The following is a 26,901-nucleotide window of genomic DNA, read 5'->3' as shown; positions in this document are numbered from 1 at the left end:
TGGCTCCCAGCTCCTCCTATTCCCAGTTAGGGTCTTCGGATCCTCAATGAGCGGAGAGATCACAGAAAGCCAATCTGGCCAGTTAGTACACGTTCCAGGGGAGATTTCTTCCCCACATCTACTAAAAAAACTTTATGATGGGTACACATTAAAGTGATTTTATCTTTGATTAATGCATTTATCTATTTTACATATTGAAAATTTTTATATGCAGATTTTAGATACTCAGATTTCAATGTCTTTTCTCAGACATTGTAAAAACAGGCAAAACATGAATGATTACATAATTTAAATATTTTTATATTGACTATGACAAAAAATAGACAACTTTTATATCTTACATTTGCTGTTCTATTCCATTCTATTCCATTACACATAACAAAAAACCTCCCCATCCAAGTATGTCATATGCAAAATAAGTATTTTTTCTTTTAGGTTTCCTAAGAATTTTCAAAACACTACAATGTGCATGACTGGAAATACATGGATCATCTTTGAATGATACATAACTTTTTAAAGACTACAAACTTACTTTCAAAATCAGTACAGTTATTTATATGTATATTTGTACTGATTTTGAATAGTAAAAATATACGATACCTGGCATTTTATAAAATCTCTTTACTGTCTATACCATTCAGATGTTAAGCCCACGAGTGCAGTGCCCAGAACAATGTCAGAGAACAGTATGCATTCTAATCTTCATCAAATGAACAAACTTAATTTGTTATCTGGAAGTATTTTCACCAGTCTGAAAAACCATTTGCAGTTGTCAAGTCAGTCTTACCCATGTCAAATCACCCCCATTCCTCAACTATCACTGCACAATTATTACATGTTGAAATGCAGGCTTGAGGGCTTAGGAAAAGAAACTCTCTGAAAGTGGAAGTAAAAAAAGATTGAAGTAGATGAATGACAGTCATACCGTATTTGCAGCTAAAGGCCCATACTTAACACAATTTCTATTTTGCTCCATTTTCCTAACATGATTTCATGTCTTGGATGCATGCATACAAAGGTAAAAGGAACAAGGAGTGATAAGCACAGGAAAAGAAAGCCCCAGGCAACTGAAACAAAATCTAATTAAATTATAGAAGCTAAGTTTATGTGGACCAGAATTTTAGACATATCACCTTAAATAAGGTAACTGAAACACACACACAAATAAGAAATACAGACTTTGCAGAAATCAAAGGGCTTACCTGCTTTAGAACTTCAACTAAAACTAAGCAAAAAATGAAATCTACTGCTAAATCTCTCCTTTCAAGAAGATAATCTCTTTCACGTTGCTGTTCGTCCCTGAAACAAGAACCTCAATTTAGGATTGCATTAAGACTGTAAATTTTAAAATAGGTATTGGTTAGTAGTTCATGTTATTTACTAATATGTATGGGGTCCTATAGCAAATGTTAATATAAGCTTTCTTAACCCAATGTATATATTATATGCTCTCGTGTTCTTCTCTTGTGTACAATAGGAATTTATATACACATTTCACTAGTGTATCTGTCAGAAATTAAACCAAATCTAAAAAAAAATAGTAAGAGGGAGAAAAACAGTTTAAATTTCATTTAGAGAACCTAACATTGTTCCATATATGATTAGTGTTTTTTTTTATTAAGAACTGAAACAAAAGTAATAACATTTCTGATGAAAATAATATAGCGCCAGGTAACTTCCTCACAAATCTAAGTTGAAAAATCAAAACGGGCATCCACTGAAGTCCAATTCTAAACTACGGACTATCACCTGAAAACAAATTGATGTCTTACTAAAAGCCAAGATCTCCCCGGGAAATTCAAAAGAAGAGAAGACAAGTTCTATGATTTGAGCACCAAGAGTCTCATGGTAAACAATATGGGATTTTGGCAGTCTTCCTGTATCACAATTGCCTCCACACAAACCCCATGAATAGGACCTTCTTTGCATATTTTACTTTCTTCCATGACTAGTAAAGTTCCTCACCGAACTCCTGAAATTCGGTTTTGCGTGACTAGTCACAGTAATGAGACCTGTAGGGGGGCACCTACTTAAACTGGTACCTTCCCCCGATTTACAGTTTAAGTATGGACTATTTTCTCCCCTTACTACCACTTCGTAACAAAAGTAATCCAGGTTTTTGCTTAGAAACCAAACAATAACAATCTTCATTTGATACCACTATCACCCCCTGCGTTGGAAGTGCTTTGATTCTAGGTAGGACAGTGGAAAATGAGACACTTACCCCTTAGATTTTGTGCTAGATCGAGGCCTATACTCGTAAGATTCATCTTCAGTTCCATTCTGGCGTCTGTACCAGTCAAACAAGGTGCGAAGTAAGGAAGGGAGACAGTGCTCTGCTACTGAGCTCATAGAGCTTATCAACTGAAATACAAGATATTCCCGGAAGGTAAAATACCACGTCAAAGTACCGTCTTCCTAACTCTATCAGCAATCACTTAGAAATGATTCACATTTCTAGAATAAACACAGTCGAATAAACATAGTAACTCAAAGCAGTAAATGTGTTTAAAATTTAAAACAGGGCTACGGGTATAGCCAAGTAGTAAAGGCGGCTAAGTTTCACCCACTGTTAAACTTGAACCAAATCCATTCAGTTCAGCTCAGAGGCTTTGCAGCTTTCCCCTGCCTCCATATGCTACTCATGTGCACAAACAAGACCATCAATAACACCCGATTGTACACATGGATACCTCTGGGAGAACTGTTATCCGTAACATGGAAAACAAACACACAACAAACAAACACATCTACTGCCTTCCCCTGGCTAGTTCCTGTCTCCTCCTGTGAACAACGGCTCTAAAATGTTGCCACTAGAATGGATGAAGAGATGGAGAAACAAGACTATCTTATGTCAAAAGTGTGGGAAAAGCTCCAACTTACTGTGTACTGCTATGATACAGAACAGAGAATTATAATTACATAATTAATTTGTGATACAAATAAATATATGAGAAATGTGTTGAACACAAGCTTTTAAAGCTTATAATATATAAATAGACAGCATAAAGGTAAATGTAGTGGGATGAACAACTGCTACTTCATGTGAGGCATCCCCGTAGGTGAATTTCAGATTCATTTTGTGAATGAACCCAACTTGCCCGTAGTGGTGGTGAAGAGGTACACAGCTACCATTGGCGGTCCCTAAAGTCACTCTTCATCGGTGGATCCCGAGAAAAAAATTCTCTCTTCATAAGAAATTCTGTACCTGATTTGACCCATTGCTCATAAAATTAATATTTTAAATCAGCATACAGTAAAACACGCTTCACTTTGTTTTTCTTAACTAAAAAACTATGGGTTGCAGGAATACTCAAGGTCTCGTTCAATTCCACGATTATAGGAAAAATCACTTAATGAAGATAAATTGAAACCGCTAGAAATTAAAACTTTAATTTTCCTAATACTTTATATTCTTCCTATAAGTGCAGAATGTACTTCATCCAGGAAAACAGAAATGAAACAATTTATTGGATTGTGTAGGCTGTTCTCCCCTTTTTCATTATCTCTGCCTTCCTTCAATCATGGCTCTATTTATAAATTACCATAATTTGACAGGTAAATAGATTCTAATATAGGGAATTGAAGTAAAACAAGATTCTAATTTTAACTAATTTTTTTAATTTATATTTTATTAACAATGAACAGTATCACTCAAAAGGATACATTGTTCATTGTTAATAAAAGAAAATTAAAACACCGGCTACTGTAAATACATATTAAAACAATTTAAAGCACATGTAGCTTTTCATTTTGAAAAAAAAAAATCAAGCTATGAGGCCTGATCACTTATAGTTTTATTGATCATTTACATAAGAAAATAGGTGGAAATTTTCCTTAAAATCTTGTTTAATAGGATTTCAAATTCTGATTGTATATTCATTTCATTCTTCTCTGCTGAAGTGGATTCAAGATGTAAGTAATCTAAATACTTTTAAAATAATGTACTAATACATTAATAATTCATTAATTAATTACTAGTAATTAATACCTCCGTAGTGACATTAAGATTTAAAAAGAATTTTATAAGGTGATCTTATTCTTACTATAACAGAGGACTGGCCTTCCTATTTATGGTTCCCTTTCAAACTAGTGGCTATTAGCACTAGTATATGCATCAGAATCACCTAAAATACAGGTGTGAGCAGCCCTCTTGTGATTCGGGTTCGGAACTGGAGTGGGATGCAGAAACACAGTATTTTGGTACATCTCCACCAGTCATCTTTATTTAATCAATCAGACTACTATGAACATTAACTTCTATTTCCTAGACACATAATTATGAGAAAAGTAGCCCAGGAATACTAGGTGGGAATAGAAAGCTAATCTGGGTTACTGGTTTTTGCAAACAATCAGCATATAATAAAATAATTCTTGAGCAAACATAATTATGATAAAAATTACACTTGATCAAACATTTAATCTCAGGAAAAGGAAAGAATTAATATTAAAGGACTACCACATTTATTTTTAAATACCAGTATTCTATATAAAGGGAGCTTGTCGGCGGGTGGGGGGTCATTGGATATCTTCTTTTCAAGCTTCTTTTGCTTTCTGACACACGGAGTCCACTTGGCCTTTGTACAAATGTAGCTACAAGTACAAGTGTGTGGAGGGGCTGCACTTAATGCCTCTTAGGGCAGCCCTCAACTGGGAGTGGCGAGCCGCAGGGAGTGGGAGTACTGGGAGTGGGAGCCGCAGATAAATGCTCCAGCACCCCATTCTACAGTCAGGCAATCATGGAGACATGCTGTGTAATTCTCTGAAGTGGAATGAAGCCCCAGGGCCCACAGCAGTGATCTCTAAAATGCTCCCTCTATCTTTCTCCCCAGCTTCCCTCTCCTAAGTCTGCTCTCCGGGATCACTGTCCAGCACCAAGACCTAATCTCCAGCTCTGCTTCCAGGAGCAGGTAGAGGAGGCAACCAGGTGGATATGTCTATGTAAAGGTTCTGATAGCCCCAACAGGAAAAAAGAATGTTAAAAATTGTAGGAATTGGTATCCAAGGAAAGACTGAAGGATGTAACCGGAAACTTTCTGAGAAAATTTTACAGGGCACAGTAAGGAGAATAACAATGAAAAGTAAAACGCTTTAAATGCCGAATGAACAGAAATAAAGTTCACAGCTCATTCTATGAACTATAAAGTTCACAGTTCATAACTCATTCTATTTATTTTGCTAAAAACAAACTACCAATTAATTCTAGGCCGAATCTAGTACATAAAGATACACAGGATCACTAAACCATACAAAGGAATTTCTTAATGGTAGATATAGTTGGATCAGACTATTTAGACACACGTTTTCCTTTCAGGAAAAAATATTCCCCCCAAAGTGGCATACCTGGTCAAACTGAAGATCTTCACCCCTCTGGAGAGATCTAGACAAAGGTTTCTCCTACAATAAAACAAATGCATACACACAAAATATTAGAAATCCTTCATATGATAAACGATTTAGATTTGTGAGTTGTTTTTGTTTTCATTTTTATTTAGATTGTTTAAAGAAAGGTTGTGTTCTACAAACAAAATGTAATATAATTAGTTTAACTTAAAATACCATACACAGTGTAATAGCTTGTGTCAGTCTTTCTACCAATACTTGCCTTGCTGGCTACCCTACATAGTTACCTAACTTACTGAATATAAGAGTTGTCTGGATTATGTTCAAATGTATGATGACTTATTCTTTTGTTGCGATTTTTTAAGGATGACTTTCTAAATTTTCTACATTATGCTTTTTAATTGAATTTTTATATTAAATATATACCATAGAAAAACAAATGCCATTCTCTTATGAAAGAAACTGGAATTTAGAAATATGTGTATTTTAAAGCTTCTCCATCCAACAGAGCACCAATTTCCTTCTCTCATTTATGACAACTTTTCGTGAAAATGAACTCACTCACAAATGTGTTTACCACTAACATATAGAAATCCCTAATCTATCAGAGAATCAAGTTTCTAAGTTAAATGAAGTCAGGAAAACACCTGAATTCCACGACACTTTCACTTTCTTAATATGGAGAGGTTTCTGGCATGTCCTTGGCACTTGAACCCTCACAGGCTAAGCACACTTTGGCAATTCTCTTGCAGAACTCGTCTTGCATCTCTAAAACCAAACTACACCATCCATATGCAACACGATGATCCTGCATAATAACACATATTGCCAATTAACCAGCTCTCAAATAGAAGTAAAACACTAAGTCCCAGAGAACACTGTTTCTAAAAGTATCTAAAAGTCTGAAAAATACTTAGCTAAAAGAGTCCTTACTGTCCTAATGTGAATTATGTATTTAGGCAGGGAGGAGGCTATTAGGGGAGAGCGGGGGTTTCTTCTCAACTTATTTGATCCCCTTTTCACTGTAAATAAACTTTAAAGATTGTCAGTAATATTTTGAGGAATGCCGATCTAATTAGTTTAATAAGCACATAGTATGTTTATATAATAAAGCAATGGCCAAGGAGAATAAAAGAGCAAATAACCTTTTCAGAAACACTTGCACTGTTGTTTTATACTTAACATTTTTCATTTCCTCAAACGTTTCTGAAGAGTTGACATCCTCGCAGAGCTTGCCCTAAACCAGGAAGTGGAGGGTGGGCTTTTTTTTTTTTTTTTAAATAATAAGAACTAAGAAATGATTTTTCAATGCAAAAGGATACTCACGTTACCATCAGTAAAAAACATGAAATTAGTGTCCTGCACTCAATATAAATTACTAATCAAGGACTTTTTAAATCTGTTTCATTATAGTGTGGCTGAGGAGGCCCTAATCATTGTTCAAGCAGAGGGACTCCTGTCTTTCACTATGAGATTCTGAAAAGATAAGCCATTTAAAAATAGGTTTATTTTTTCATGATCACAACTGAAGAGAATACATATTATTTTCTATATTCACATATATGCAAATGCAAAGACTTATGTACAGGAATATTTACTGTAGCTTTTTTTTTCCACAGTTGATTACCAAATTGGGGTAAACCTCAAACTGCCTATCCACAGAGACTGGTAAAAAAAAAAATAATAACAATTATAGCACTTTCTGTTATTAAAATAATATTTAACTGTTAGAAAGAATGAGACAAATTTATACGGGCTCATATAGAACAATCTCCAACTGACATAGTTAAAACAAAAACATGTAGGTACAAAAAAAAAAAAAAAAAAAAAAATATATATATATATATATATATATATATATATATATATATATAAAATCCTTCCATTTCGTTTTTTTTGTTTTGTTTTGTTTTGTTTTTTAAGGTGACAGGCACTACAGAGATGGATAAACAATAGGCATAAAAAATGGTAGAATAAAAACTGTGGACAGTGATTAAACTGATCAAGAATGGAACGGTCATTATTTTTATTATATAACTTTTAGAACTATTTCCACTTTTTATAATGTCATTATTTCCTAATTGCATAAAAATAAAAGATTAATAATTCTAAGGCTCACAATCCTTTATATTCTAATTTGATTCTTTAACTAGTATATACGTATAGAGTACCAACAGCAAGAGTTTATTGAAAACATTTTGACAGTACACCAGTGATGACAAAATACTTCAATAATTTGCAACTAAAGATGGCATTCTCTCCTAAACAATCCCTGACCTCGTGGAGCTGAAAGTCTAATGATAAAGCAAACAAAATATATATTTTATACAGACTTTAGCAAAGGAAGTTGGAATGGGGGCGGTGAGATTTTAGATAGAACGACCACTGAGAAGATGACACAATTGGAGAGAAATGAGTGAGCCTGCCATGCAGAGTGAAGGAAAGAATCCTGTTGATTCTTGTGAACTCCCAAAAAGCTCAGGAATTGGAGAACTTTGGTGCTCAGAAAGTGTGGGCCAAGGTGAAGTTAAAAATAAGAGAGCTGACCAAACCATTATTTAAGAAAGAGTTAGCCCCGTCCTCTTCTTCTCTTCACTCATTCTACTTAGCAGAGTGGAGACCTTACACACAGAGAAACTGCCCTTCTTAACAAGGGGCAAAACAGAGAAATGCTGACTGGGGGTGCTACAGTTGAAGACGAGGTATCATACTGAATACAGGGAGATTAAGTAAAAATTTATAGACCAAACATCAAAAACTCCTGTTACCTTCTGCCTTCAGATTCCCAGAATGCTAGCACCTAAGACTAAACCCTCCCATTTGGGTTACTGGAGGAATCGTCCCTGGAAACTGACCAGCCCCCAGAAAAACATTTGCCATCAATGGTTCAGATGATTCCACACTAAAAACCACAGTCAAAAATGCCCCTCCATGTATACTGAGCTTCCAATCACCTGTTTAGTGCCTCAATTATAAAATACAACAAATACGTTCTGATAAACACATGAGGAAAAGGCAAAACTAACAGAAACATACAGTTTGGAAGAAAGAAGAGATCAAACAGAAAAGAAACTATTTTTAAAATATATAGTTAGTAGTTTCAAAAAATGGCAGAAATTGCAAAGTTGTAAAAAGGTTGGGCTTAAACCAAATACATAAAGTTAAAATCAGCAGGTGACTGTTTAAAGCCTTTTTTCCTATCTTCTTTTCTAGTCACTGGCATTCTAAAAGATTAACAGATAAACTTGGATGTGCCTGGATCATTACCCAGGATTGATTCACCTCCTTTCAGGAAGAAAGATGCCTAAGGTATTGGATTGCATAGTTTGCAAGCTGCATTTTCAGTCAATGACTGCCCTTCCTTCCTGAATCTTCCTTCTAAAACGAAAATGAAATTGTGGCTAAAAGTCAAGCTCAGCTAATCTTCGAATCTTTTGGCCTTTTTAACCTCCTTTTATTATGGCTTCTAATATGAGAATGAAAAGGCCAGTTCTCTCATTTTAGTGGTAGATTAAATTCTTTTGGCAAAAGTCATTTACCTTCGTGCCTTTAACTTTTTTTGTAACCCACTGTCCGACTGACCATGAGACACGCCAGCCTCCCTATCACTAACAATCCATGGATGCTACTTTCTTTAAAGTGACCCTGCAAGAGTTTCATTTGAGAACAAGAGAGTCCTCTTGGATGGTTATTTATTATAATACCTAAAAGAGTGCATAATACATTTCAAAATAAATAAAATCACAATACATGCATTTCGAGCTATGACAAAAATATAAGATTGAATATATTTTCATTACCTAATCTTGATGCTGGGTAGACAATACACAATCTATTCAGACTTGGACACATACAAAACAAAGCTAGTGAGATCTGATTCAGGTAGGAAGAAGCCATGCTGGTCTATGTGAGTATAGGGGGTAAAATCTGTAACATACGATGGGAGATTTTCTCAGCCTGTGTTTTTTCCTCAGCTGCTGGAGACCACAACGTTGGGAGTTTTCCTGGGGTGCTAGGTGGAGTGAGCAGGGACACTTCTGCTCCCTAAGTGTGATGATGGGGTAAAAACATCTATTTTCTGATGGAATCTCCACCTCTATTCACCATAATGTTATAATCTCATCTTAGATTACATAGCAGATGTCTCTGAAACTAACTGTTAAATAAATGAATAAATACAGTCAGCATCAGGCTAGTACTGTAAAAGAACTATTAAGAGCTTTGGCTGGAACAGTGACACTACAGTTTTGTTAGAAGAACAAAGGGCACCTGCCACAGCCATGTTCTTAAGGCTAAAGTCAATTTAAAATACAAATCTTCACTCAAGACCTGCTAAACATCTCCCACCATGGGCAGTATGGCAGATACAAGGGTGAGTGAGACCTGGCTTCTGGTATCAAGTAGGTCACATCCGAGGAGATAAACATATAAGCAACTAACATGACATTGCCAAATCTAAAAGTATGAACAAATTATTATGGTAAAGATTTACTCAGCTTGAGGAGAATCATTATGTTAGAGGAAACATGGGAAGTTGAAGGAATGAGTGGAGGTTTAAAAAACAGGAGTCAAAAGCATCTTAGATCGAGAGAAAAAGAAGAACAAACACACCAGGACAAAAGAATATACACAGGATACTTAAAGTTTCATACTGTGCATCAGGATAAGAGAATTGTGAGACAGCATACAAACTGTAACAGGACAGTGAAGAGATCAGAATGACCCAACAAGAACCTGAATTTATTCCACAGCAATGAAAAGTGAGAAGATTTTTAAAGCAGAAAGGTGATAATATTTGTGTATTAGATGAAGAAAAGTCTGGTGAGAACAGGAAACTGTAAAGGCAGTGGATCACTTCTTGACCGGTTGGTTAGAAGGCTCTCACAATGGTCTAATACGACAGAACTCGACCCTGAGCTAGGGCAGGGACAGTGCCATTGGAAGAAAAAGGAAGGAGAAAGATATAAAACACCATTTTTCACACTCAGTCAAATTAGATAATTTCACTCCAATTTTCTTTTAGTATTTTTCCTCTCAAGACCTTCACGTTTCAAAATTAAAATTCCTTTAAGAATATGCAATGTTTGAGAGCTGATAGGATCACAACACATGGTGCAGTTTATAAAATATTTTATGAAATAGGTAAAGTGTTTTAAAAATGTGCTGCTAGTTGAAAATTGCTGAAGACGAGTGATAGGTAATATCATACTACCATCATATCATCAACTTGAAGACAATTCTAGATTGTCCTTTATTTTTCTTATGTTTTGTCTGTCTCAACAATCCCAATGGTGAAATCTATTTTTATTCTTTTGTGACCTGCAGCAACAAAGCGGATCTAAAGCCATGACAGTCTTCTAGATCACCATTTTGCTACATTGTCCCCTTTTATCTGCGGTTTCACTTTCCAGAGTTTCAATTACCCATGGTAAATCGCAGCCCGAAAATATTGCACAGAAAATTCCAGAAATAAACAATAAGCCTTAAACTGCGTGCTCTTCTGAGTAGCGTGATGAAATCTTACACTGCCCTGCTCTGTCCCATCCTGCACGTGAAACATCCCTTTGTCCACCGTATCCACGCTGGATACGATCCCTGCCCACTGGTCACTGAGTAGCCATGTCGGTTATCAGACCGACTGTCACAGCATCACAGGGCTTGTGTTCAAGTGACCCTTATTTTACTTAATAATACACAAGAGTAGTGAGGCTGGCAATTCGGATATGCCAAAGAGAAGCCGTGAAGTACTGGTATGAAAAGGTACGTTTGAATAGGAAAGAACAGAGTGTATGTAGGGTTCAGCGCTATGCGCAGTTTCAGGCATTTACTTGGGGACCCCCGTGGATAAAGGGGGACTACTATCCTAACCTATCTCTTAAAATTTTTAAGACTTTATTTTTGTAGAGCAGTTTTAGATTCACATTCACAGCCAAACTGAGCGGAAGGTAGAGTCTTCCCCCTCCAGTACGCACACATGCACAGCCGCCTCCATTACCACCATCCCGCACCAAAGTAGTGCATTTGTGAACCACTGATGAGCCTACGCTGACGCGTCATAATCATCCCACGTCCACAGATCACATTACAGTTCACTCCTGGTGGTGTACAATCTATGGGTTTGGACAAATGCATAATGACAGGTATCCATCATTACAGCGTCATACAGAGTGTTTTTTCATTGCCCTGAAAATCCTTCGTGCTCTGCCTATTCATCACTTCCGCCCCCCACACCCAACCCCTGGCAACTACTGACCTTTTCACTGTCTCCATCGTTTTGCCTTTTCCAGAATGTCATATAGTTAGAATTATACAGTATGTAGCCTTTTCAGATTGGCTTCCTTTACTATTTTTTCAAGTATATTATTTCCTTTGGCAAATTTATATTATATTGGTTAATACAAAAGTCATGAAAATATTTCAGACTTATAGGTCAGCTCTACTCACCAAGGGTTCAGCCATTACAACTTCAATTTTCTTTTCAGCTTGAACAGCAAATTCTGCAAAGAGGCTTTTGATGACATATTCACCAGGCTTGACATCTGGGTCAATCGTAATGCTTGACATGATGATATTCTTTTTCCCCAAAGTGGAATGAAAGTTCGAAGACGCGCAGGACTTATTCACTTTGCTGACTGGTGCCGAAGCTAAAAATAAAAGAAACAAAAGAACTTTAATAATCAACTCAATTAGGCCTACCACAGCTATTTAAAAAGAATCTTGCGCCTACACGGCACCCACATCTCCCCACTTGAGTATTACCATACGTGATTTTAATCTATTACACTTCTGCCTTCTAACACACTGCCCAACATAACTATAATTTAGTTATACATATATTATGTTTATGATGCACTGTTTTTCTGTCCACTAATGTCAACTCTATAAAAGCAGGGCTTCTTTCTTGTTTTTTTTTTTTTTATGTTCGTTGATGAATCCCAAGTGCCTAGAAAAATGGCTGGCATATACTAGGTATACAATAAATGGTACTAAATGAATGAATGAATTCTAAACTTTGTCATGAGCAATGAAGGAAATAAAACAGATGTGAATAAATGAAACAGATGGGGCTGGGAGCTGAAGTCACTACTTTGGAGAACAGGCTCAGGAAAGGCCTCATTTTGAAGATGCTCCATTTGAACTCAAATCTAAATGACGCAAAAGAGACAACAAGGCAAAGCACCAGGAACAGAAAGCATTACAATGCTCAGTGTGAAAGTTTGGGAAACAGAAAGAAGAACAGTGTGGTCAGAGCTCAGGGAGGAACAATATGAGATGATGTCAGAATCATTAGCGGGGGATCCAAGTTGGAGGACTTTGTAAAAAAATTAAATTTTATTCTAGATGCAATAAAAATTCTGTGCAAAGTAATTAACTTGGAGAGGGATAGGATCTGGCTTCTCCTTAAAAGATCTCTCTGGCTCCTGTGGAAAATAGATTGGAAGAAGGCAAATACAGAATCAGGGAAGCCACTGCAGAAACCCTGGGGAGATGATCATAGCTTGGGCTGAGGGGGTGGCAGGGGCACAGGAGGGAAGAATAAGGATCTGAGATGTGTCATATGGTAGTGGATTTGATATCGAGGTGAGGGAAAGGAATTTAAGATGACATAGTTTTTTTGTTTGAATCACTCAAAGGACAGTCATGCCATTTAACCGTTAGGGATGCCACTGTGCCTGGCAAATAGTGCACTGCATAAGGTGAGACACAAAAAGAGCACACACCATTGCATGCTGTTTATTTTCACCTGTTCTATACTCTTGACTGCCTGGGCAGTCTACATGGATTTCTTATGTTCTTCCAGCCTGCTGCATAACAGACCTTCTCATTCTCTAACTCCAACTTATGTCATTCCATTTAGTATAGAATATTCATGGAGAAGTTGTAAGACTGTACTTCTCTATCTCAAACTGATCCCTGGACATTGCCCTTTCATATGGTGCCCTATAAGGAACCCCCTCTTTGAAAAGAGAAACAGGACACAATTATTCAAGCAGCGAATTTCCAGTCTATGTGTATATGTGTGTATATAACTACAGGACAATAAATTTATTCTAAATACATACATTCCAAAGTCATACGAAATTGTTCTGTCAACTAAAAAACCTACTCTACCAAACAGTGTACATCACGATATAGAAAAGTGACCTGTTATAACTCCAAAAGAAAATTCTAGAAAGCAATACAATGTCGTTATAATACTCATTTCAGAAAAAAATAATTTGTGAATTAAAAAAAATCTTTTTCAAAGATAGAACTTCCAAATACTTGGTTTCCTTTCATGCCCTATTCATTACCTTTGTTTATTTACTAATTTTTGCACAGAATATTTTCCTCCAAGGTAAAAGATAAAAGATTAGTCACACGTGATGCTTATATATTTTTAAAAATAATAATAATCTAAAGAATATTACCAACAATTAATATTGCACTTAAAGTCAGTATCTTTGCATCACATCAAATTAAAATATAATTTATTGTATTCTAGAACTCAAATTATATAAAAACAATTCAAAACAAAAATTCACAGTCCTTTAAACACAGCACACTATTTATTTTAAACAATGACCTATTTGTTTACTTTGTTTCATGATCCAACATTGTGTATTATAAAGGAGAGAATCTATTAACAAATATCATTGTGGAAAAAAAGAGATCTTAAATTAAAAAAAATATTATTTTGGAACATTAAAAATACTCTATACTTTATGTCCATAATATGTTGGATAACCATGAGGAATGAGAAAAAAAGGATACTCAGTTGCCAGAATTTTACTTTATATTTTAGAAGCAAAAATGAGGATGAAACATATTCAAGATTTTGACTTATGGTAGTAGATATAAAATATATCTTTTCCTTTAAGATTTGTAAGCCTTTAATTAAGATTCACAACATCATAACAGAGTTACAAAGTTTCTTTGGCTTTAATTTTACAATAAATGTAGTTAAACACGAAGCCTTATAATAGACCTAGATACTTAAATTCTAGACTTTGATTTGATATAAACTTTTTAGTTGATGTTTAGCCTTTGAACAGTTTCTTTAAAAAGAAAAAAAAAGCTTTAGTTGAAGTGATTTCCCAGGTTAAGGGAGTAAGACGTACAAATTGGTAGTTACAAAATAGTCATGGGGATGTAAAGTACAGCATAGGGAATATAGTCAATAACATTGTGATAGCATGGTATGGAGTCAGATGGTTGCTGGACTTATCATGGTGATCACTTCTTTACATATATAAATGTTGAAAACTATGGTGTACCCCTGAAACTAATATAATATTGTATGTTAGCTATATTTTTAATAACAATCTTAATAAATAATAAACAGGAAAAAATGATCTGTCAAATAATTCACCTTTACTGTCTCCTTCTTCCGAAAAACATAAACATAAATTAAGCATAAACAAATATTTCTAGGTATCATAACTGCATATTTAAAGGAATCTGCCAATAAAACCGTAAGTTTAAGGAAAATCTGTATTGATCTTCCAAATAAAGTTTGATCTTCCAAATATCTACATTATCTTTCAAAATAAAAATATTTCACGTTTGAAAAATAAAAACTTTTTAAAATTACTTTTAAGAATTCATCAATTTTACCTCCAACCACAAAGCGCTAATGAAATCAGTTAGAAAACACTCATACCTCCAAAGTGAAAACTAGGCAAATGACTTGAGTTAACAAGTCACAAAATATAAAATAGGCCAGTAATCATGAAAATAATATTTAACCTCACTAATATTTTAAGACAAATAAAAATTAGATAACATTTTTCATCTATCAAAGTGGTTGCCCTCAATTTTGTATTTCACTATAACATCCAGCTTTGGCAAGGATATGTGAATTTTTCTACTACTCTGGCTAATAGTTAAGAAAAAGGGATGATCACTTTAACCTGGGTAAGAAGGCTAGTTTCCACATAACTAGATGAACTTGATGTCACTTGACTAATTGAGTTAAATATTTTATAAGGTTAAATAGTAACATTTATCTACATGCTATTATACAATTTTGAAAAATTTATGTAAGCTTATGAGAGAATAAAGACATAACTGTTAAAATACAACTCTTAAGAACACAATTCAGGCATTGCATTACAAATTGTAAAAGCCCAATGTCATATTAACCATACCTGGAATGTAAGTCTATTAAACCCTAACTGATAATAAGAATAAAGCAAGACCTGTCCTCACAACCTAATGAGCCCCAAGGTCAATCCCTTCCATTGATGTGCAAATAGCAACCAAGGCGCAACTAAAAGAGGAGGGCACACACAAGCCACAGGAGGGACACACCTGGACTGTATGGCTCAAGTGACCAGAGGACTGCGCCACTGAACCCCACAGCACATCTACTACATAAGACCACTCAATACATAAGACCGAAAGATATAGCAGCCCTACATAACACATAGAAACAAACACAGAGAGGCAGTCAAAAGAGGGAGACAAAGAAACATGTCTCAAATAAAAGAATAGAACAAAGTTCCAGAAAAAGAACTAAACAAAATGGAGACAAGCAATCTATTAGACGCAGAGTTCCAAACACTGGTTATAAGGATGCTCAACGGTCTCTTCAACAAAGAGATTGAAAAACTAAAAAAGGAGATAGAAAACACGAAAAAGAACCAGTCAGAAATAAAGAATACAGTAATGGAAATGAAAACATTACAGGGAATCAACAGTAGACTGGATGAAGCAGAGGATCAAACCAGCAATATAGACGATAAGGTAGCAGAAAACACCCGATCAGAACAGCAAAAAGAAAAAAGAATCCAAAACACTGAGGAGAGTTTAAGTGGCCTCCGGGACAATATCAAGCATACCATCATTTGCATTATAGGGGTACCAGAAGGAGAAGAGAGAGAACAAGGAATTGAAAACCAATTTGAAGAAATAATGACAAAACTTCCCTAAGCTGACGAAGGAAATAGATATACAAGCCCAGGAAGCACAAAGTCCCAAACAAGATGAACCCAAAGAGGCAAACACCAAGACACATCATAATTAAAATACCAACGGTTAAAGACAAGACAGAATCTTAAAAGCAGCAAAAGAAAAGCAGTTAGTTACCTACAAGGGAGCCCCCATAAGACTGTCAGCTGATTTCTCAACAGATACTTTGCAGGCCAGAAGAGATTGACACAAAATAGTCAAAATGATGGAAAGCAACAACCTACAACCAAGATTAACCTACCCAGCAAAACTGTCACTTAGAATCGAAGAACAGATAAAGAGCTTCCCAGACAAGAAAAAGACAAACGAGTTCATCACCACCAAACCAACATTACAAGGAATGTTAGAGGGACTTCTTTACAAAAAATAAAAATCAAAAATCAAAAATACGAATAATAAAATGGCAATAACTACGTACCTATGAACAATTACTTTCAATATAAATCGATTAAATTCTTCAATCAAAAAATAGGGGAGCTGAATGGATAAGAAAACAAGACCTTTACGTATACTGCCTACAAGAGACGTACTTCAGATCAAACGACACACACAGACTAAAGATAAATGGATGGACAAAGCTTTACATGAAAATGAAAACAAACAAAAAGGCTGGGGTAGCAATAGTTATACCAGACAAAACAGACTTTAAAACAAAGACTATAACAAGATACAAAGAATGACCTAGTAATCCCACTTTTGGGTATTTACCCAAAGTAACCCGAAATGCTACTTTGAGGGGATGTGCTCATCCATATGTTCATTGCAGCATTATTTACATAAGCCAAGGCAACCTAGGTGTCCCTGAATGGATAAAGAGGTGGTACATATATACAATGAAATATCACTCAGCTATTAACAAAGAAGGAAATCTTGCCATCAGCAACGACATGGATGGACCTAGAGAGTATTGTGCTGAGCGTAATATGTCAGACAGTGAGAGACAAATGTCATATGATTTCACTTGTAAGTGGAATCTAAAGAATGAAATTTAAAACATTTTTAAAAGAATAAAGCAAGACCTGAATAATTAAAATATGGGAATTAAAAGCTGGCATGTCTATCCTTTCTCTTAAAGTGTAAATAAAAATACAGTATTTTTAGCCACTTAACTCTCTATATAGCACTGTACTTACCATATTTAATAAAACAATTATCATCTTTTTCATACTCATAAGACTCCTATACCCTTACATGATAAATTTAAAGTCAGTCAAGGAGAACAGGTGACTGAGAAGAGACATATAAACCCTACAGTGATTCATGTTTGGTTTCATTACTTTAGAGCAGCCATTTTCAGCCTTTTTTCCGCCTGCATACACTATGTTCTTGTGCACAACACTCACCAGTAACATCCCTCCAAATACAGTGATTCTTAACAATTGTGGTATTTAAGATAATGATGGGTGTGGACAGGCAGATGTAGTTTAGAAAGACTCCAGTGGAGTCTGTGAACGCTGCCTGCTGCTCTCTCACCTCCACGAACAGGTTCTTTGGGGATAAATACTGCTACTTTATAGTCACAACCTTATATATGTACATGCATATTACATGCATATATTTATGCAGATTTACATAATGCAGAAATGCAACAAAGTACCATACAATTGCTTACTATTATAATAATTATTACTTATACTAGCTAACAATAAAAATTTTGAAGACCACCTAAAAAAAGAAAAGGTATATGGTAAATCGCCTTGGAGTAAGAATATACATATAAAAAAAAATCTCTTAATTTAAAAAGCAAAAGCACAATTCTTAGTTTAAAAAACAAGCCGATTCCAGCAAGTTATTTTGTGGACATCAACAAACTGATTCTAAAGTTTACATGGAGAGGAAAATAACCCAGAATAGCTACCACAATATTGAAGGAGAAGAACAAAGTCAGAGGACTGACACTACTCGACTTCAAGACTTACTTTAAAGTGAGAGTGATCGTGGCAATGTGCACTGGTGAAAGAACAAAGAGACCAGTGGAACAGAACAGGAAGCCCTTTCAACTCCTCACTATTCAATACACATAAAATAAACATAACTTCAACAACCAAACCAGAAACAAAAGCCCCCAATACAACCTTATTAGAAACCCACACCTACACAAATATAGCCAACTGATCTTTGACGAAGGAGCAAAGGCAATCAATGGGAAAAGGAGACTTTTCAACAGATGGTGTTGGAGTAACTGGACACCCACATGCAAACAACAACAAAAAAATCTAGACACAGACCTCAAACCTTTCACAAAAAATTAACTCAAAATGGATCACAGATCTAAATGTAAAATGCAAAATGAATTCAAAATGTAAATTGCAAGCCCCCCTGAATTCCCAGAATATAAGATAGGAGAAAAACCTAGATGTTCTTGGGTTTGGCAATGACTTGTTAGATACAACACCAAAAGCACAGCCCATGAAAGAAAAATTTGTAGGTTGAGCTTTACTAAAATTAATAACTTCAGCTCTGCAAATGACACTGTTAAGAGAATGAGAAGACAAGAAACAGACTGACAAAAAATCTTTGCAAAACACATATCTGGTATCCCAAATGTATAAAGAATCCTTAAAATTCAGAGAAAATAAGCAACCCAATTTAAAAATGGGCAAAACATAAGAATAGACCCCTCACCAAAGGAGACATATAGATGACAAATAAGCATATGAAAAGATGTTCCACATATGTCATTAGGAAAATGCAAATTTAAACAACAATGAGATGCCACTACACACCTAATAGTATGGCCAAAATCCAGAACACAGACACCACCAAAGGCTGGTGAGAATGGGGAGCAACAGGGATTCTCATTCATCACTGGTGAAAACCTAAAATTATATAGCCACTTTGGAAGAAAGTTTGGAGGTTTCTTATAAAACTAAACATACTCATTCTCTAAAACCCAGCCATTGTATTCCTTTGTATTTACCCAAAGAAAGTATGTCCACACAAACACCTGGACACAGGAGTTTATAGCAGCTTTATTCATAACTGCCAAAACTTGGAAGCAACCAACATGTCCTTCAGCAGATAGCTGGATAAATAAACTGTGGTATATCCAGGCAATGGAATATTATTCAGGGCTTAAAAAGTTAATTATCGAGCCATGAAAACACTTGAAGGAAACTTAAATGCCTACTACTGAGTGAACGAAACGAATCTGAAAAAGCTACCTACTATATGACATTCTGGAAAAGGCAAAACTATGGCCATGGTAAAAAGATCGGCGGTTGTGGGGGGTGGGGTGAAGGATAAATAGGGGAGCACAGGGGATTTTTAGGGCCATGCAACTATTCTGTGTGATACTATAATTTTGGATACATGTCACACTATATTATTTGTCAAAAGCCATAGAATGTATAACACAAACAGTGAATGTAATGTAAACTATGGACTTTGGTGATTATGATGTGTCAACATAGGTTCATCATTTGTAACCAGTGTACCACACTAATGTAAAATGTTAATAACAGGAAATGGGGTGGGGGGAGGGCCTGAGGAGGGGATTCATGGGAACTCTCTACTTTCTGCTCAAATTTCCTGTAAACTTGAAACTGCTCTAAAAAATAAAGTCTAATTAGTTTTTTAAAAACATGAAAATAAAAGAAAGAAAAGCTTACTGTGTCCCTGTCAGCCAGAAGTACAGGTGCCTGGGAAGAGTCAAAATAAACAACAGCTCCAACTAAAGCTTAAAACAATGATGTACTTGGATCAAGCTCAGGGAAAGTAAACAGATTATAAGTCAATTAAAAATAAAATGTCAAAAACACAAATCAGGTTATATGGTAGGGAGACGGAAAGTAGAAACAAAGAAAGCAAAATCAGTATTAAGGAGTAACAGCAAATTATAACTTCTGGGGAGGCCAGTTGGATTGGTGTGCCATTCAGTTAACTATCCAGAGAAACACTGTACATTTGCTAGCAACTACATTATGAAGAAAAAAAAGAGAATTAGTAATGTGTGCATTGTGGGTGTTGAGGGGTAGAATATGAAAGTATCACTTGGTGACTTCAGTGCACAAACACAGTTCGTTACAAAATATACCTCAAAATTCCTTCATGAATGAGGAAAACTCATACCAGATACTGTTCATTTCTGATGGAAATGAAAAATTATTTCATACTTTATTAAGGTATTTTGTATATCATTTCACTATATCCTAACAAACCTATTATTATTTCAAGTGATATGCTGGTAAATGGCTCAAAAAAGTATCCTGATTTATAGCATTTGCCAATTTCCATCGTGTATTTTACTGCTATCATGGCTGACTTCAAGCCACCAATGATTTAACAACCAGCTGGTAAAATGCGTGGTGACACCAGATCTGTAACACCACTTTAAGTTACAATCCATGTATGATGAGGAAATCGACTTCTAATTAAAGTCACTTGTCACTTTAGGTCCTGAGTTTCTAAGAACTTTCAGATCAGTGGCTTTATTTTCTCCAGAATCACCAGATTTTGATATATTCTTTTTCCTTCTTTAAAGGTTTAATTATTAACATACTATTTGCTTAGAATAACTATTTGCCAAATCAAATATTTTGGTTTCATCTTCAAATTCATTTACATAAAATGGCTAAAAAAGAAAAGACTTTCCCACTTTGATTAGATATGTATTTACGTGTAATTTCTCTTAACTTTTTAATTAGTTTTTTTTCCCCATTTAAATCTGTCATCCAACTGGAATTTATTTAGGGTGATGTACAACAAAAACATTTTATTTTTCCACAATATTTAATTAATTCTTCTGGGTTCCTTTAATGAAATTCTATCACTAATTTTATTCACTATCATAAACTAAATCCATACTCAAATGTGCTTTCAATTCTGCTCATTAATAATCTGTTTTTGTACCAGTACCATACATTTTAATTATTGTTAATCTGTTGGTACAAACACTACTGTTTACTCATCATCTTCAGTAAATTCTCAGCTATTGTCTTTTATTTATACTTTCAAGTTTATATATATATATATATATATATTCACAAATTAATTAGAAGGAAACGGACATCTTAAGACTTCTTATCTAGAACCTGGCATACCCTCATTAATTTCTCCTCTTTCCTGTACCCAAAGAAAAATATGTGTATTTCCTTCGTTGGGGAATCTAATTCTTAATAATTCTATTTGTAAATGCTTTGTTTCTATTCTGTATGAATGAAATAATTTTCCTCACTAATCAGTCCAACTTTTTTGCTTCTGGTTGCATTTCAATGGATAAAAAAATTAAGACTTTTGCTTGTTCTTTGGACAGCTGTTCCTAAATGTTTATTTATCCTAGTCTAAACTATTCCCATTGAAAACAGCTTCTAAACATAGAAGTCCTATGACATCTTGGGCACATTTCCAACTTTTTTACTTGAAGTCTACTACAGAAATATCACTTATTATAAAGCTCAAGAAAAATGACCTACCATCTAAATAATCCATTATGCACTCAGCTAGAATCTCCCAAAGGTTGTTTTCTTGGATTCTTTTGAATCTTCAGAAGCTCAGCTAAGAAACTATTCTAAAAATCTAGAAATAACATGACATTTTTAAAATGAGCATGGACCTACGAGTAGAGGACCCAGGACCCTAAGACGTGACTTGGCTACTTAGTATCATTATAATCTTGTTCAAATTATTTAACGCCCCTAAGGTTTTTTTTTTCCTCTAGCAAATGAATTAGTTAAATTACATCTCAACCATGGGTATGTAACAGAAGTAACAAGAAAGTTGTTTTCATTTTTGTTCTCCTCTCTTCCTCCCATAAAGTATTCACCAACAGTGAAAAAGCTATAGTGGCAAACTTTTCTTCTCTAGCCAGACATGAGCCTGGGGATCAGCGCCGGAAAGCCCTGAAGTGAAAATCTGAACACCAGAATCCTGCAGGACCTCCTCCTCAAACAGACCTAGACGCCGTGCCTGGAGAAGGCAAACAACTGCATATCCACATGCAGCCAACTTCTTTGACTTCGAAGAAGCTGAGCAGAATCTGTAAGGAAGTGGGCTGAATCCTCTATACCTCTGAGGCTCAGATGATGGGAAAGGATGAGGAGCAAAGGGGATTCCTCTTCCTATCTTAACTGGGAACCAACTAACAGAGGCACACAGAGACTGAGACTGCTTTCCCTCCATCACGTTTAGAATTATGTACTCTTTAAAATTCTGTAGCTGCATGGTCCGCACTTAATTAGCAGACCAAAAAATATAACTGCACACTACGGGTATCCAGCAGCCAGAGACAATGAAAAAAAGTAAAATATTTACCAAACACCAGAATGCAAATATCATTATAGGTTTCAAAACACCAAACCTATTTTGACTAAAAACAGAAACTACACGAAGATGCTGATTGTCTTATTATTCAACACCATTCCAGAAGTTATGGAATAATATAAATACAATAATATAAGAAAATCAATAATTTTTATAAATATTGAAAAAGAAGATACAAAACTTTCTATATGAACTAGCAATAGTCACCTAGAAATGAAAATGAGTAACAATCTACTCACAAATATAAAATAGGTGGGGATAAATGTAATAAGAAATAGGACCTACATGGAGGGAACTACAAGAACTTCTTGAAGGACACAAAAGAAGATCTGAACAAACAGAAAGACATTTGTAGATGGGAGCACTTATAAGTGTCAAGTCTCACAAAATTAACATTAATTATTACCATCCCAATTAAGATTTCAATACTATTCTGTTTCGGTTTTATTAGATAATCTTAGAGTATACATGGAGGAATAAATACCCAAGACAAGCTAAAAATTTTATTTAAAAAAATGCAAACAATATTTTCTGAATCAGATGAAAATATAACTATAATCAAAACATTATACCAAAATATAAAATGACTATATCAGAACATATATAACAGTAATCAGCTCAGTAAACATATATGTAGATGAATCAGATTAATGTAAAAGATTAGGAACACCCAAAAAAATCCCAGAAGAAGAATTCAAATGGACAAAATCAGAGGGAAGGGGATTATTAATTTACTAATAATGTTAAAATATCTAGCTATTCATCTAAAAAAATACATACCATATTCAAAAACCAAAGTCCAGATGGATATGAAATTGAAAATTAGTTTTTAAAAGTCTTAGAAAAAAATTAGGAGTCAACAATGCAAATAAGAAACCTTTCGTCAAGATAGAAAACTCAAAATTATAAGAAGAGATGAATGCATTCAACCAAATAAAAATTTTAAATAGTTATTAAGGCAAATGATACCATAATCAAGAAAGGACAAAATGGACAAAAATATAGTGAAGATGACAGAAAATACAAAATATTCAAATAGCTCTTACAAATTAACAAGAAAAAGACAACACAATAGAGAAAATTTGGCAAAAGATGTACTTGGGTAATTCATATAAGAACAAACGTGAAAAAGACAATACATGAAAAAAATATTCAAACTTTGTAGTACCCAGAAAATGCAAATTAAAGTGGCAATGAGCTCTCATTCTGTACACATCAGACTGGTGAATATTAAAAAGAATAATTAGGTCTATTGTTGGCAACGTATAGGGAAACTGAACCCTTAACACATTGCTGATAGACATAATGTCTACCTAAGTACAGGCGCGTAGGCTGGACAAAAGGATGAGTATTCTGGCCCCCAGAGCAGAACATCATAGATATTAACTTTCTTGACCTTCAGGCTCTCCAAGCAACTTCCTGATTATAACTTAGTTTTGGATGATCTACCCCACAAGGAGAGCAAAGGATGGTCTGCCAGCTCTAGCATTAACATCCACTTGGCATATTTCTCATTGTAAATTAATAAATTGGCAAACATAAAAACTTGTCTCTGTCAGGCTGTTTATTATGATTCTATCTGCTGGAAAATACTATCCATCTCAGCATTAAGGCAAAGTCAAGATTTCTGACCCGACCCTGGTCTTTGCTGGCTTCTCTGGCAATTCCTTAAATCAGAATCAAAATCTCTGGAGTGAGGCGTAGGCATGTGTATGTGTTAGAAATCTCCACGACGTGACTCTAACATGCAGCCAAGGTTGAAAACCATTGCCTCACACTTACTCTCCTACAATGGGACAGCTGGTTCTATACAATGATTTTATTTCAACCTAGTTTTGATTATTAAAAAGTTTCAAAGACACTATAAATAAGAAAACCTATGTACATAATACCACAAATAGCATCCATCGAGCAGTTCACACAGTGTTAAATAAATGCACGTCAGGGACAAAGCTCTAGGAAGCCAAGTGAAGGATCAATAAAACAATTCAAAAACGTGGTTTTTAAAAAGTCACACATGGTTCTCCCAGTTCACACTTGAAATCTTGTTGAACTGATTTTTCTCTCAGAGTTTTTCAGCCACTTCCCTTTACTCTCTGTTCATACTCCAAACAACCTATCACGGTGAGCTGTCAATCCTCGGCCTTTCATTATCCATGAGATTTCAATGATGTGAACTTTAGAACCATCACTGGCTCCTCCCTGGGCCTTACATTCTAGATCTAGTGTAGTCATCACATCTCACCACGACTGAAAGTAACCTCCCCTCTTTTTTCGGCATAGCTAAATTTTAAGTTCAGATCCTAATAACAGTCTCCGTAGAGTTCTGAAAAATCTTCCTTCACCGTTATCCCTGCTTCTTAGCAGGTGAAATAACAGCTTCACATAGCAGCCAAAGTGAAGACTTTCTATTTGAACCATACTAGGCCCTACACATCAAACCATGTCAAAACAGTGCCCCCACACACTGCATAAAAACGCATGACAGTTGACCCCCGAACAATTCAGGGGTTAGGGGCACCGAGCCCCATGCAGCAGAAAATCTGAGGATACCTGAAGTCCACCCTCTCCATATGGGGATTCCCAACTCGGAACTGAAAATATGTTACCTAACCTTCAAGAATATTACTAAGGCTGTTTATTTGGCATTACATTTTCTTTTTTTCCATAGTCTCCCTATAATAAGAATGACTCATTCATATATTGCTCCAAAATTTTATGTGAAGGTTTTTGTCTTCTTCTTTGTTTTTAAAAGACTTTTTTTTTAAAGAGCAGTTTTAGGTTCATAGCAAAATTGAGCGGAAGGTACCGAGATACTCCACATACCTTCTGCCCCTACACATGCACAGCTTAACATCCACTAGTATATTTCTTACAACTGATGGACCTACACCGACATATCATTGTCACCCCAAGTGCAGAGTGTACATAAGGGTTCACTCTTTGTGTTCTATATTCTATGGATTTGAACAAATGTATCCACCATTAGAGTATGATCCGGAGTAGTTTCAATGCCCTAAACATCCTCTGTGCTCCACCTATTCATCCTTCCCTCTCCTCAACTTCTGACAACCACTCAGCTTTTTACCATCTCCATATAGGTTTTGCCTTTTCCAGAATATCATACAATTGGAATCGTACAGTAACGCAGCCTTTTCAGACTGATCTCCTTCACTCAGTAAGTTTCCCACAAGTCTTTTCATGGCTTGATAGCTCATTTCATTTTACTGCTGAATAATATTCCATTGTCTGGATATGCCACAGTTTATTTATCCACTCATCTACTGAAGAACATCTTGGTTCCTTCCAAATTTTAGCAATTATGAATGAAGCAGCTATAAACATTAGTGAAGCTTATTTTATACAAAGAAGATCCATTTAATGCATCTAATGTAAACCTGTATTTGTTATTATGCTATAATCATTCTTCAATTTTTACAAACACCTTTGCTAACTATTTTTTGTATCACGTGGATACTACTGAAATACTACTGAAAATACAGCTTCTAAAACAATTCATGTGATTTTTCCACTATGAACTACCATTATGACATTTACAATGTAAATGTAGTAAAAGAGGTCTGACAGTTTGGAATTTGGCTTCTAAAGCCTTCCACATTCAAAAGGATTTCTCTTTAATTCTGTTTTTGTAAACTCTTAAAACTTTACTTATTTTAGCAAATTTTTTTTAATTGGAAATAGCATGATTAATGAAAACCAACTAGTAGACCGGAAATAAAATTGTCAGAAATTCCACTGAACGGGCAGTGGTCTGTGACATCATGCATTAACAGATTAGGAGGAAGAATAATCAAGAGTATACTGCCCATTCCATCCTGCAGAAGGCTAGCAAGCTATATCTTATCAACATGATCATGAGATTATAAATGTGGTTACTTCCAGAAAAGAAGTCTAAGAATTTGGCCAGTAGTGGAACACGCTAGAACCCAATGATCGGGGGCCTAAACATTATAATAGACCAGATACCTGTCACGTGTCATCTTTTAAAAGTTTAGTAATCAGTACAGAAGGGCAATCCGAACAGCCTCTGGTTGTAAGTACCAGTATAGCCATAAGGATGCATAATGGTTGAACATCAGCAACACTGGAGGTAATGAGAAATCTACTAATGGTGGCAGATTAGGCATCTAAAGAATATTAACAGGTAAAAAGCACCAGGGAGGTCAACAGATATGCTAGCAAACAGATGTATAATGCAAAGTCTAACAATAGGAAATATGTGGACATGTTTAATCCCACATGGATTAAACCCACATAGGAAGGTGTGTTTGATCATTAAAAAGGTATGTCACCAGACTTTGATTCTCAAGTTTTGTGTTTTTA

At 35.2% G+C, this 26,901-nt stretch overlaps 1 protein-coding gene across 15 annotated transcripts in view; it reads right to left on the bottom strand.

Moving 5' to 3' along the window:
• Positions 1-26,901, bottom strand: part of FRYL (FRY like transcription coactivator) — a 240,389-nt gene that overhangs the window by 123,061 nt on the left and 90,427 nt on the right. For all 15 annotated transcript variants that reach the window (XM_033105538.1, XM_033105539.1, XM_033105525.1 and 12 more), the window contains 4 exons: positions 11,788-11,987; positions 5,344-5,397; positions 2,225-2,364; positions 1,203-1,299 (listed from right to left, as the gene is read on the bottom strand). In XM_033105538.1, the coding sequence (XP_032961429.1) occupies positions 1,203-1,299; positions 2,225-2,364; positions 5,344-5,397; positions 11,788-11,987 (491 nt within the window). The remainder of the gene's footprint in view (positions 1-1,202; positions 1,300-2,224; positions 2,365-5,343; positions 5,398-11,787; positions 11,988-26,901) is intronic.

The sequence above is a fragment of the Rhinolophus ferrumequinum genome, chromosome 5, assembly GCF_004115265.2.
Source record: "Rhinolophus ferrumequinum isolate MPI-CBG mRhiFer1 chromosome 5, mRhiFer1_v1.p, whole genome shotgun sequence".
Classification (NCBI taxonomy): Eukaryota; Metazoa; Chordata; class Mammalia; order Chiroptera; family Rhinolophidae; genus Rhinolophus; species Rhinolophus ferrumequinum.
This window is presented reverse-complemented; position numbering and strand designations above follow the sequence as displayed.